This window comes from Vidua chalybeata, chromosome 6 (assembly GCF_026979565.1).
Source record: "Vidua chalybeata isolate OUT-0048 chromosome 6, bVidCha1 merged haplotype, whole genome shotgun sequence".
Lineage (NCBI taxonomy): Eukaryota > Metazoa > Chordata > Aves > Passeriformes > Viduidae > Vidua > Vidua chalybeata.
Window position 1 is genome coordinate 34,788,865 of NC_071535.1, and position 14,592 is coordinate 34,803,456.

A 14,592-nucleotide genomic window follows, 5' to 3' on the forward strand; every position below is an offset into this window, starting at 1 on the left:
GTTCACAGTTTGGTATTATACAGTGATGATTTACTGTAACAAAAATTTCCAAGTCATAAGCTTTTTTCCTGGACATTAATAAGTTTTGTCCAATTTAGGCAAAATATTCTTTTAAATTTTCTGTTTCACTTCTTGTCCTAATTATAAGTTATGTTCTCATAAAACTTAGTAATTCTCTTGATAATTAATTTAAAAATTATAACTTTGGGTATACCGTGAAAGATGTCTGGAGGGAAAGTGTAGAACCTCGTTCCCCTGAATGAGAAGATGAGAGAATAATGTACATCTAATGGTGCAAAGCATGCCGCAATATTATTCTTAGAAATAGCAATGTGTTGAAGCATTTTTGTGACAAGTTTCAGTGTTTTATTACTATTTTGGATAACTTCCTCTTGTTGCAATAGCACACATTGGTTGGCCTCCAATCACTTGATTTAATGCCCACTCTCTGTTTTTTCTAGAGCAAACTATTTTTCCTGTACTGATCCTGAAGAAAAACTGTAAGGCACAGTGCAGACAATTAGCTCCCTATTCGTATGTCTACAACTGGAATTGTTATCAATTTAACCTTTGGGCATGGATGGATTCAAAAATATTATTTCCCCCTCTTGTGTCCTAATGTTTTCAGTCTGTCTGCATTTAAATAGCTAAACAATGAAATCTCAATTTTCCTCTCAAGCATGTGATAATCTCTTCCTTATTTTACTGGTTGCAGACTAGATTCTCCCATGATGAATCATGCATTTGAACATAGGTTATGCTGGTTTGGATCAGGGTTGTGTCTATAATTTTACTTGTATTTGATGTAAAAAAAAAAAATATATATATACACATACACATGTATTAATTATGTTTTGTTTCTTATGTATATTTTTTGTTTTTAACTTCCACACCCCTGTGTGCCCCTGCCCCTCCCCATACAATACCCCCCAAGCCTTTATAACATCATGGCTGGCCTCATGGTCCAACAACTTCTAGGAGTGGGGCTGGAGAAACAGCTAGAATCTTCTATAACATTCAGCTTCTTGCACAGGGGCACTGTTTAATATGAATCATTACTAGGACGCTGAGGCTAATCTGTCCAGATTTAATCAAAGGCTCCTAAACAGGAGCATAAAGGTTTCTAAAGCATTTACTGTAGCCTTCAGACATGTTATTAATGAATGTTATCCCTCTTGCCTCCCTTTGTGAAGGGAGCTGAAAGCTGCTGAAAGAACTAACACTTCATAATCCTGATCATCACAGTATCAAAGTATATGTATGGATAACACAATCTAACAAGTACATATTTTAACAACTGTATTTATAATTTTAGTTTTTTAATGGTATTTTGGCAAATATTGCAGTTGAAACAGTTTGGGTTTTTTTTCTGAGCGTACTATAACTGGTGAGGCTTGGCTTTAATGCATAAAGAAAAAGGGAATCCCCCCTCCTCATCCATGATAATCCTCTGTAGTTTTTCACTGTTGGCCTTTTCCCTTCCCCCATCTTTATTTCCTTTAATATCTCAATCCTGTTTGACAGAGTGAAAAAAATGCTCTTTTGTAAAATACTGCTCCTAGTTTTGTATTTGAAAATGCACTATCCTAAAAAGGTTTATTTTTTTATACTGGGGAGAAAGCCATTGTGTTTGAGGCTTTGTGTCCATCCCTTTTCCCTACTTTCTCACTGAGGAAACAAAAAATACATGAAATACATTTGCTTTGAGTCAGTAACTTCTGTCTTCTGGTTTTCCAAGAATAGCCAAATGCTGCCATTGGCTCACTAACTGTCAGGGAGACAGTGGAGACTGAGAAATTAATGCAGCCTCTTGAAAATACCAGCCCAAATGCATGCTCATCATGACTCATGGCTGAGTGCTTGGGTTATTTCACTCCTGCAGTTTTTCTGCAGCAGAGACCCAGAGTCACAGAATGGGGCAGGTTGGAAGGGACCCCTGTAATGGGTCATCTGGTCCAACCTCCCTGCTCAATCAGGGACCTCCTAGAGCATGTGGCAGAGGATTGCATCCAGACATATCTTGAATATCACCTATCAGGGAGACTCTGCAACCTCTCTGGACAGTGTGTTCCAGTGTGTTGTGACCTGTACAGTAAAGAAGTTCTTCCTCACGTTCCACTGGAACTTCCTGTACATTGTTGCCTCTTGTCCTATTGCTTGGCACTGCAGAGAAGAACCTGATTCTTTTCTCTGACATTCTCCCTTCAGATACTTACGGAAAATACTCTCCCCTCTCAGTCATCTCTTCTCAAGGCTGAACAGGCTCAGTTCCCTCACCCTTTCCTTGAGAGATGCTCCAGTCCCCTCATCATCTTTGGAGCCCATAGCATTTGTAGGAAATGGACTCTTCTTGACCCTTCTTGAGAGCACTGTCTGAACTCCCTCCCTAATCTGTCCCTTTCTAATTAACGTGCGACTTTTGGGATGTGCATGTCAAAGGGGAAAGCTTGAAAAGCCAGCACTTGATGAGAACCGATGACCTATAAAAATAGGTGAATGTAGAAGTCAAAATTTAAATCTGTGCGAGATTCGTGGTGCACCAATGGCTTGCTGTGTTGTTTTCTCTCTGTAAACCCCAATGGTTCTTGGTTTTCGGGTGTTGCAACCTATAACAAATCCTGTGGTGGGGATAGACATGCCAGGGGTTGGGTAACAATGTATTGAAAGTAAATGGGGGGTGGGGGCGGCTCAATAAATGGTGAGGTTGTTATCTTGCTGTAAGTTTGGAGCCTTAAAAAAAGTGTATGCTGGACAAATTTCTTCCTGTCCCGCTGCAAGGAGAGGATGCAGCACTTCGCTAGGAGTCAGGCGCTGGGAGAAGGGAAGAAAGGAGGTTGGAAGGGGAAAGGACCTTGGACCAGGCTCCTTAGAGGTGAGCCTGGAGATGGCATGCCCGAGTCAGGAGCAGTGTCGGTAGCCCAGCAGAAGTGCCTCTACACCACTGCCTGGGGCATTTAGGTTCAGGTTGGGCATCAGGAAGAGTTTCTTCACAGAAAGGGCGATTAGACATTGGAATGGGGCGCCCAGGGCGGTGGTGGAGTCACCACGCCTGGAGGCCTTCAAGGAAAGACTGGATGTGGTAGTGCCATGGTGTGGTTGATACGGTGGTGTTTGGTCATAGCTTGGACTCGATGATCTCGGAGCGTTTTCTACCCAGACGGAACAACCCCTTTGCGAGGGCCGCGTCCCCACGCTCCACAGCACCCGCAGCGGGCGGCAGCCCCGCGCGCCGCTGGGGGCGGGACCTACGCGCGGGGCCGAGCCGGGCCGCCAGGGGGCGCCGTGCCGTGCAGGCGGGGGCGGGGCTGCGGGCAGGCCGCGCGCAGGCGCAGCGCTGCCCCCCCGGCGGCGGCGGCGCGCGTCCCCTGCCGCAAGGGCCGCCGGTCCGTCGGCGGCGCGGGGGCGGGCGGGCGGCCCGGGCCCGGACATAAGATGGCGGCGGCGTTGCTGGGGCGGCGGCGGCGGCGGTTGCGGCTGTCGCGGAGCGCGGGCGGTGCGCGGCTCTGCCCGGGCTCGCAGGGCGGATAGAGCGGGGCCGGCGCGGCGGAGCGGGGCCGCCATGGGCTCCCAGGTGCTGCAGATCCTGCGCCAGGGCGTGTGGGCGGCGCTGAGCGGCGGCTGGTACCAGGACCCGCACCAGGGCGCGGGGGTCAACGCGCTGCACCTCTACCTGTGGCTCTTCCTGCTCGGCTTCCCCTTCACCCTGTACATGGTGAGCGCAGACCCGGCCTGTGCCGGGGGTCGGCCGGCCCTTGCGGGGCCCGGAGCGGGGGGGAGGGCCGGGAGGGGCCGCCGCGCGCGCGCCCCCTGCCCGCGGCGCGGCCCCGGGAACGGCCCCGGGCCCCTGCGGCCGGGCCCCCTCCGCTGGGAGCGGGCCCGCACCCCGCCATCGGGGCTGCGGCCTTTCGGGAGCATCGACCCGTTACTGGCGATCTGTGGGTGGGCGCTATCGGAGCGCGGCGGGGCTATACGCGCTGGCACTTTGCCTTCGTTTTTCTGTTTACTTTCCTTCAAAATTGGAAATACCTCTGTCAGCTTCCGCTGCTGATCTCCTGGTAGGTCAGTAAAAAGCAGTTTCTACAGGAGCTGTCAGATTTAGCCAGTGTTTCTGGCTGGCAGCAGTATCAGTTTCTGACTTTTGAGTCTGATGGAGGGATGTGGTTCCATAACCTAGAAGTTTTGTTTGGATGTAGTGTGGTGTGTTGGCTGGCAGTGTATCTGGATTGTGTGTTATCGACAAGAAGTTAGTCTGGCTTTTTTGTTTGTGTCCAGATTTCAGTGTACTGGGTTTGTAAGAATTCCTGTCCTATATATCTTCGTAACTGGTGCTTCAGTCAAAGCTGTTAAAATACTAACCTTTAAACCTAGAAACTTTCTTGACATTTGGACTTGAGAGCACGTAGAGGAGAGGTGTGATCAGATGCAAGAAAAGGGGGCGGTTTCCTGTTGGCCAGTAGTTTTTTTCCCTGTGTAAGCTCTGTTTAACTTATGAAATGCTAACATTTTACTTCGGATTTTTCAATAGAAGGGTGTGATCATAATAGTGTGTTGTGACCAATTTTGTTCAGATGAGGTAGAACATCATTTGCAAGACTGCCAGATGCTGCGACAACCTAAAGTGGATGCTGCCTTGTAAAAATGTAGTTAGTGAATAAAATGTTGGAGATAAAATCATATGCAAGTGCAGTTGCAGAAATTGAGAGCTCTGAGGTCAGGCATTTGCTTTGTTTAAAAGCAATTTGTAAGGTTGCAGTATGAGATACTTCATACTAAGAAATAGCTAGTGTGGAAAAGGAGGTTACGCCTCTATGGTTTTTAATTCATATTACAGTGTCTTGAAAAAGGCAGCTCTAACGCTTTTTGTTTGAAAACTTCTGGGCTGCTGGCAGGGAAACAAAAGGCTGAGACAAATTGCATTTAAAACTGAAGTTACATGAGAACAGCTAGATAAAACTTTTAACTAAGCAGATATTTTGTATGAGAACTATGAATCTGTATCTATTGAAAGTTCTGCACAATATGGGAAGAGGAGACACCTTTTGGTTTCAAATATAGCTTTACAATTTTTAAAATAAAACTACTGCATTTCTGATTTGACAAAAGTCTATTTAATTAGTACTGCCTTGCTGAGAAAGCTGACCACACCTCTAAGAACAGCTTTATCCTGCATGCACAGGAGGCTTTTGAAAGGGGACTGATCTATATTGCGCATAGGTCTTTTGACAAATGGTAAATCTGGGCCAGCATTTGAGTCTCCTGCTGCTCTTAAAGCAGTAGGTAAGCTTCAGTTACTCGTACAAAGGGGTAAACTTCAGTATTGCCTAAACACTTTTTCCTGTGTAAAGGGAAAAGACAGACAGCAGCAAGCTGCTTTGGGTTTTGTTGAGGTCAGAGAAATTCTCTTGCTTCATAGCTCTGGACAAGTTAAAGATGCAACAAGTGCCAACTTCCCTGAGAATAAGTAGGGAGATTAGTCACAAGTTAAAGGAGGTTGAATCATATTTGGCCATTTTCCCTCTTTCCACCCTCTACCGTTTAAGTGTTGTCTAGACATAAACTAAACAGGCAGAACTGTGTTGGTCACCTTAGCTCTTTAGCATCTCGTAAGCTCTTTTTCAGAATAAAAAACAGTAAGTGTTGCATTGCTGTAGGACATACATAAATAAGCAGAACTTGCTTAAAAAGTCTTAGGTAATTGTAATCTGAATTCTGAGCATGGCTCACTGGTGTGTAGGAGGGAGTTTCTAAGCTGGCTTCAAGTGACTTGTTGCTGGCAGACAACCCTGTGTGTTTAAAAAATCAAGGTGTATAGAAAGACTGCTGACAGGCTTTATATTACTTATAAAACTTCCCCGTGTAAAGAATTACAAGATTATAGCATTGCTTTTATACATTGGATCAGTAATAACTGTAGTTATTTCCAAGCTGTTTTTTAGCAACAAAGACAAAAGTATCCCCTAAGAACTTTGCTTGTAGCTGGCTCTCAAGGCTGAATGCATTTAACAGTAGGCTAATCACTTTTCCCCCCCAAATGTTATTTAACCTCCAACAGAAATAATAATAAGTAATTCCTAGGATATGGGAATTCAGGTGCACTTACTGCTTTAAGACTTGGTTTAGTGCACCCAACATTGCTGCTCTTTTTTCTGTGCATTTGTTTTGTTGATCTGGTATTTTCAGAATGGAATCTGGTAATGGTTGTGGTCAGTAAGTAATGCCATAAATCTGTGTGTTCCTTTGTATGTGTATGCCTGTGCTGTTAGGGTTGATGGATTTAATGTGTGGTACAAACCTACTTTAAAAAATTAACATTAGAATTCACTAACCAAACTTTCTTCCTTGGTCCCTCATCTGCCTTCTGAGCTTAAGCAGGTGCAAGTGAGTGTTGTACTTGTGTGAAGATACCTAAATGTATCTATTTTGCCAATCTGGATACTTTTTTCTTGTGTATTTATACAGTTAAACTGCACTTGTTGGAAGTGTGGCAAAAATAAACATGTAGATAATGAAGGAACTGGGGTCTAGAGTAAGATGTGCCTGCTTTAGGGAAGCTGCTTGAATCTGTGTTCTTGCATTTGTGGCTTGGCAGTACATGTACAAAAATTCTGCTTTCTAGACTAGTTAAGTCTATCCTGTTTGTGTACTTGTATTCAGTAACAGACTCAACTGTGCTTCTTGATGTGCCTTTCCATTGTAAGAGCTGATCCCTGCTTTTACTCTAATGCAAAATTGAAACTGGGAGAAGAAAATGTGCTTTTTATATGGGGAAGCTGTCCAATCACTTTGTAAAATCTAGTGGTAGAGTTGAAAAAAATACCCTGAATGCAGAGGCCAATGTGATGCATCAGTGTTGCAGGGGGGAGGGGAAAGAGAGGAGGCTGCCAAAGCACTTCCCCTAGTCGGAATGCTGTTTCAGCCCCACCACGTGTGCATGAGGGGGTGAAGTCTTGGCTCTGGCAGTTGTGGAATTTTGCCAGTGACTGAAGAGGAGCCAGGACTGTACCTTGCTTGGGGTGATGGGCTCACGTGTACCTACAGAACTTGTCTGTCAAAGTCGAGCTCGTTTAGTCAACAGTTCACTTAATTTCATGACTTGTGTACATAGTTATAGAAGTAGGTCATATAAATGTAGCTTCACATGGAAGTTTGTTCCACTGAAGTTTTTTAAATATGTCCTGTTACTTAAACTAAGATGTTAAATAATTGAAATCCAATTTGTGATAGTGATCCCTGGTATGCCATATTGTACTAAAACACTTGTAGTTTCTTGGCTACTCAAGTTTTGGTTGTATGCTTTGAGGTTTTGGTCAAAAACTAGATAATGTGTAACTGAACTTTCTTCCAGATAATGGCAGTTCTTAAGGGCTCTGTCCCTAAACAAGAATTGAGGACAAAACAGTGTCTGTTTCCTAATTTTTCTTCTTTTCCAGGAAAACTCTTTCTATAAAATACTGGATTCAAAATACTTGTACTTTCAAGTCTTTTTACCAGATGACTTACTTCTTAATGTTTAGGTGGTAACACCTTTTTTGTAGGGATCTGCAATCTGGTTTGATTTTGAAGACTTAGCTGTTAAAAACACTCATACTAATGCATTTCTTTTTTGAAAATAATATGGAATTTTTGTTACAACTTTGGGGCCTAGCTAAAGCTAGGTAATCAGATTAGGTGGGATCCACATAGTATTAGTTTCTTCATAAGGATGTTGTACAGCCTGTGATCAATGAAGTTTTCTCTGGTTCCTGGCACATATGTGCTGGAAACATTCGAGATACAGTGACCTTCTGTAGTTTGAATGGAAATATTTTAGTGCTGGAACTGATGGTGGGAGGTTTCTTTTCTAATTTGATCATTGGAATCTAGGGGTGCTTAAACCTTTCTCTAACTACTCTTTTAGAAGAGGTGTGTTGTGATACAAGTGAGCTAATTTTACAGCCAGGAGGTTTCAGAAGAGATAGTCCTCCTTAACTATGCTTTGCTGTATCTTACCTTTGTCCATATGTATACCTTGCATTTGTTAAGTTGACTTGAAAGATTTAAATTTGGAAAGTGACTTGTGGGAAGAGTGGTAGAAAACCAGTGTCCTTCCCTCTTCCCCCCATATTTGAGACAACTACTTAGCTTCTCTTTAAGACTCGGAGAAATAATCTCGGGTAGGAGTTTATCTAATAGTTGGGTTTGTTCACTCATTAGATAACTGAAGTTTTCTACAGAACATAATTAAAAGCACACAGTTTTTATTTGGTTCTGTGTAGCTCTTTATATTGTACAAGAGCTTCTGTTGTGATGACTGCTGTGGAGTATGTGTTCTTTTGGTGCTAATGCAAGTGAGTAGAAATGTGCAGTAAAAATGAGTGTTCTCTGAAATACTGTTCCATCTGTAGCCTTGTGGCCAAGTGGTGTCTAGTAACAACTCTAGCCTGAGGGTTTTAGTGTGCTGGGCTCAATTAAAATACTTTAGTATCTGAAATTATTTAGATTTTAAGATGTAATCTAGTGGGGAATTTGTATGACTTAGATTTGTATTCCAGTCTTGAAGGTGGTATCACATGGGATGCTGGTATGAAACATGTCTCTCCTCCAATGTGGTAAAATGCTGAGCACAGTTGGAAATGGTAATCTCACTTTAATTTGCTTTGTTTTGTGGGGAGAAGACCCCAAATTTATGTTGAATGCTTCTAAGTTTGGCTAAGAAAAACAGAAGTTGCAAGTGGTTTAGCTTAGGCTGCAGTAAGTTTCCTCTTGAAGCTTTGCTGCAGACAAGTTGCTGGTACCATGGGTGGCAGTGCTGCACCACAGCATGATAGATGATGTCATGTGTGTTCATATGGTAGACTAAGCTAGCTAAAGTGTCTTCTATTCCCAGAATATATACCCTATTCTGAGATGAGGACCTACTACAAATATGAAGAAGAAAAGGTAGTCAGTTACCTTAGCTTTTTTTAAATTTTTCTGCAATCCTGTGAAAACAGGATATGAGGAAAAAGTTTGAATTCCCTGTTAGGTTTGCTGCAAGTTACGTGAGGTGTTTTGCTTTTTTTCTTGTGCTTGTTCTTAAAGCTTTCATTTGAAAAACTGGATGTGTAGATGCAAGATAAACTGGATATACTGTGACCTCACTGCTGACGGAGTAGAGGGGAGAAATTGATGAGCTCTCTAGACAGAAGAGTACAGGCATGTGTTTTATGGAGTAACTCTAGCTTTTGTTATCTAGCGTTAGTCTGATGCTTCTGAACACTGAGTATTGTAAAGGAGAGGAAAGGTGAAGCTGTGTGTGATGGGGTAGCAGACTGCCTAGCAGGTACAGGAGGCTCATGTGTTTTTCCAAAATTAACAGGCTAGCCCTTGCCTGCAGGGAGCCGACTGAAATTTTTGGAAGTAGAAGCACCTCATTTCTTGAGGAAACCATCCTAGCATGGCTTCAGGGGTTGTAGGGATGCCATATCATTGTGGATCCTGTTTGCTTATTGATGCTGGTTTTAAGTAGCTTGTTTCCTCTTTCTCCTCCTTAGCTGGTGCTTGGTGAGTGAATCTCTGTTCATCATGATGATGTCCAGCTCAGCATACAAAATGAAACTTAGCAAACTTCAGCTTAGTTTGCCTGGCCTACTTCAAATGTTATATTCAGTATTGACTTAACTTGTTTTGGAGGAAAAGGTAGGTGTTGATGATAATTGTCAGACTTGACTTGTTTTGGAGGAATACCTTGCTAGGTTATAAAGAGTCATCGTGGTGATCAAAGTTCCAGGGGGCATCTTGAAGAGTCAAAGGGGAAAATGAGTAGAGAAAAGGAAAAGGAGGCCTCTCTATTCAGCACATATGACCAGGTTGAGTCCTGTAAAATTGTTTGACTGCCTACTGTGGTTAAGTTATGCTACTTAAAATCCTTCTAAGACTCAGGGGAATAGTTTGAAGTAAGAGATTGTTACATTGCCTAATGTTATGCTATGTTGTCAGCCAGTCAATTTAAAATAGCTCAAAATGTTTCTATGCACTGGTTAGAGAGGCATTGCTGTCTTCTACTCTGAGCATTGTTTTGACTCTGCAAGATGTTCCTGAGGCTTTTTTATCAATGATGACTCCTCTTTTCCCATGGTCTCTCTACTGAGGTATGAAAATAAGCTGGAATTGTCCTTCAGCCATGAGGTCTAAAAAGACAGTTCATTTGTTCTACTCATTTACTGCATTAATGTTCAAGCTGGATATCAGATGTTTAATTCTGATTGTCATCTGTCTGTGTGTATTTTTATATTTTGGAGGCATATGTCAAACTACACCGTGAGCAGGGTGAAGTGGTGCAGTGAAATACTTCACAACCTAAACTTTTGTTGCTTTTGTAAATGAAATTGTCAATTTTGGGATGAATACTGAGACTTAATATCTCATTTTGTTTAATCACTGCCTAGGGAAATGGCAAAATTTAAAAACACAAGTACAGCATGTTTTAGAAGGATAAATACATTGAAGTGAAATCTGAAGTTTAACCAGTACTTCGAACACGTCTCCTGAATAGCTGTCAGGCTGGACTTCATCAGTACCTATTGCTGAAGTGATTGATTTGCAAAAGCCTTATTTACCTCTGCAAGAGCTGCATGCATTCCACTCTTAGCTTTGAGTGGAATTTCAAGTGTTGCATTCAGGACTGAGGGTTTTTTTTAATGTGGCTTCTGGTGGCCTTTCATACAGATGAAAAATTTTCTTCAGAACATGTGTTGGCTACCTTTTCATGGGTGTACAATGATCTAGTACAAATCTTTGCTGCCTGTGGTCTTGCAGGTTGTGTTCTGCTGTGCAGTGTGTGAGTCACACATGTGAGCAACCTCTTTATGTATGCAAGTAGGAAACAGTTTGGCTTTTATGACTGATCAGTGTCTTGTCATGCAGCAGTAGCTGTTGGAAGCTGACAAGTGAAGTCAAAACACCAATGTTTGATATCTAAGCAGGTTTTCTGCCATCCAGCCATGCTGTCAAACTTGCATCAAGTTTTTCTGAAATGGACTTGGTGCTGTGTACTAGCCCTGAAATAAGATCTCACCCCATGCTTGGTTGGTTTTTCATGTGCTTAAAGTCTTCCCTTTTTTTTCTACTCATAACAATGAAAAATATTTGTCTCACACCTGCTAGCTCTAAGTTTCCTAGTCTAGGTCTTCCATTGCAAAAGCATGGAAGAAGAGAGTGAGAGTTGAACTTGGTTCTCAAGGTTCAGTCAAACAAGTTTATTTAGTGCAATGCTGTGGTGGTTTAGTATCTTTGGTAGTGCAACCGTTTCTTCTGTGTTGCTAGACTTCTAACATTTTTCACATGAAGACTGGCTGTAGGTGGTGTAACTTTCAGAATTATCATATTTTCTCCATTAAACAGTTATAATCTAGGGAGTGTTCTTATGGCTATCCAACCTTGTGTTCATTAACTTTTTCTTACTCTTTTTTTGAAAGGCTCTTCCTTCTTCCATGATGATAGTAGCTGTCTACTGCCCAGTGATAGCAGCTCTCTTTATCGTTTTGAAGATGGTGAATTACCGTTTGCACAGGGCGCTGGATGAGGGAGAAATTGTGGAGAGGAATGCCAATGACCATATGGACAGAGGTGCAAAAACAGAACAAAGCATTGTTTCAGCCAAGAGGAAAGACAGCAATGGGCCCAGGTAAGTTGTCTGCTGAATTTTGCATACTGCTTCAAATGACTAACAGTCCTGTCTTCATCAGCTGTGTAACTGGAATGGTGATTGAGAGTAAACACTGGGGCATATAGATACAGACCTCTGGTTCTGAAAGATGGTTTTAAGTCTGGTCTTGAAAAGTAGACTTATTTATGTGTTAGGTTTGAAATTATGCATTCACAATAGTTTCCTAGTTCCTTCCCCAAAGGAGTTCAAGAACAGTATTGAACATGCTGGAAACAATAGCATGGGAAATGTAAGCTGATTAGGTCACTAAATACTTAATGAGCATAATTAGTACAAGTAATCTAATTTCAGTAGTAGATGTAGTATTAAAAATCTAGCTGTCAAAGACCACATACTACATGCTAATTATTTCCTCACTAGGAGGAGCCTCTGATTGTGTTTCAATTTTAGTGTTGCAAAACCAGGAGTTGGATACAATGCTTGACTCCAGTCATAGTCTTTTCAAGGAGAATGCTGTCCTGTGAATTTGGAAATTCTGGAATTGCTCTGCTCAGAAATGACAATAATGATTCTGAAGTACTGTCAATAGGAGATGATTCCTTTCCAGAGATCTCCTTTGTAGCCAGAGGAAACCAGTGCCAGAGGTTTTTCTCCTCTGACCAGACTATTTGGAGAAAGAAGAGTAAAAGATGACTCATCAGCAAGGCCAGCATAACCAGTTTGATCAGACTGTGGATGTTACAAGCTCTAATATCAAAGCCTCTGCCTGCCTTAGATAATTGTGACCATCTTAAAAGTTAAACTGCATTAAATAAATCAACCTTGAATTGTTAGCTTTTAGCGATGACCTTTCTCTTGTCTTTGAGTTTCCGGTACTAGTAGCCTGAGTAGTTTTCAAAGTGAGATGATTTGTATGCTGTCCTGACTCTTAAAAGATTGTGTGTCTTACTAAGGAAGCGTGGTTGAAAGAAGCCTCTTGAGTGTGTTTATTGTGATGCTTTTAAAGAAAGGAAGTGTTAAGCTGCTGCTCTTTAGAATGATAAGCCTAGAAGTTAAAGGACATTCCTGTGCATATATGGGGTAGCTTCTCATGGTCCTGAGTTCTTGTGTATCTTCTCTCAGCTCAGGTATTGTTGGCAAAAACGGTGTCTTAGATTCCTCTAAAGCTGATATACAGTGACTTCTTGTATCAATCTTTTATAAACCTGACCCGTTTTCCATGATGTGTTTGGCAACTGAAGCTGCTGATTTTAATTGTGACTCTGTTTAGATCACCCTATACCTTACCAACACTGTACTGAGGTATTTTGGCAGACTGCTTCCCTAATTGTATCTTAATGCTTACTCTGCTTAATAAAATTCATGAAAGTAAACTAGTGGTCTGTTCTTTCTCATGCAACCTTGGTAATGCATATTTTAGGTGTGACCTATAGGTGTTTTGTCTGAGTTGTTTTTGGTGGGGTTTTTCTTTTTGTTTGGTGTTTTTGCCATGTAGCTTTTGCTTCCAAAACAGGGGCCCAAAGTTGGTAAGGGAATTTCTACTAGTGTTGTAAATTACTTCTGGGTGTTTCAGTTCTGTTTTGTCTACGGAGCAGTTGACATGGGACGAGATACTACATTATAAGCATTGTGAGCTCAGAAGTAGAGGTTAGTTTAATGCTGTGTGTCCTCCTTGCCAACTAAAGTTTCATTAACTTTTATATGATCCTTGTTCCCACTTTCAGGTCTCTTAACTAGAACTGGGAACAAGGTCAATGCAGAAATTACGGAGTTACTTTTTGGTAAGTGGGATGTACAGTATACACTAATCTTTGCCTGGAAGCTTACAAGAACTCTGGGGTAGCATTCAAACCAGTAGATGGGATGTAGAATGAGTATTTAATATTGAGCTGTAACCTTTTTAGTAAGTTAAATTGGAACACTAATAAAAACCCAAACTGGTCTGGGAAGAGAACGTATGTGTAGGGTTTTCTGATTTTTACACTATGCTCCCCTAAAACAAGGTGGATATAGGGGAGATCTGAGCAGAGATACTATCTTAAATATTTGCAGAATCAGAATATTAGTTTTGGTAGCTTAGGCTACAGGATGTGATACTGAGTAAACATGCATATAGTATAGTTTGCAAAGCCATCCTTGAGTTTTTACCCTGCCACGTAAACAGTCACGGAGAGCACTTCAGATACAAATCCTAGTATATTTTTTTGCAGGATTAAGCAGTGGTTGTGTTCAGGATTCTGTTTAGCTTCTAAAAACTGCTGCTCTTTTTTTCTGAAGATGTTTTATCATCCAAGTGGTGCTTTCAGGTATCTAACAAATTATATGCTGTCATTTGTGTGCTTGCTCAAACTGCTTATTTATCTTCAGTTAATTGTGGTTTGTGGATGGGGGTTTCTTTCCATGAAACTTCAGCATGTTTGAGCAAAGAACAACTTACCATTCCTTTAGAAATGCCTTGTTTATTTTTTTGCTGTCCTCTTTCTAAAGCTGAAATTCTCTAGTTCATGTTTTTGAAAGAAAGTCTTAATTTAGAGAAAGGAATGTGAGTTGCTGTTTTCATACTTCAGGTGTTAGTATAGTAATGTTCGTGTGAGGTTTCATGAAAGCAAGTAAAGGGGATACAGGCTCCTGGTCTTGTAGAAATACAGAAGAAGCAGTGCAAGCATGATCTTTGCTGGGTATCAGTGTACCCACATAAATAATTTAAAACATTTAAGTTAATTCTTCTTTTGGATACATGAATATAGCTTCTTGCCAGTGGCTGTTATGGTTCAAAGTATCATAAGGTGTTCATCTAGTGACATTGCTGTTTCTCATCTCCATCAGCATGGGGGAACTGTAATAATGATGCTACATAAATTTCACATTTTCTTCTACCAAGTAAAGCTAGTAGCTGGAGAATGTTGCATCTTTGAAATATTTACAATCTACTTAAATATGAGCAAATATTAAAAAATATGATCTCT

At 41.5% G+C, this 14,592-nt stretch overlaps 1 protein-coding gene across 11 annotated transcripts in view; it reads left to right on the forward strand.

The window, feature by feature from the left end:
* Positions 1-3,445: 3,445 nt before the first annotated feature.
* The window catches only part of PCNX1 (pecanex 1), an 89,514-nt gene continuing 78,367 nt past the window's right edge, over positions 3,446-14,592 (forward strand). For all 11 annotated transcript variants that reach the window (XR_008431659.1, XR_008431660.1, XR_008431661.1 and 8 more), the window contains exons 1-2: positions 3,446-3,712; positions 11,436-11,644. Coding sequence is in view for 8 of the 11 variants with exons in the window: in XM_053946763.1 (XP_053802738.1) it covers positions 3,560-3,712; positions 11,436-11,644 (362 nt within the window). In the remaining 3 variants the exon portion in view is untranslated. The remainder of the gene's footprint in view (positions 3,713-11,435; positions 11,645-14,592) is intronic.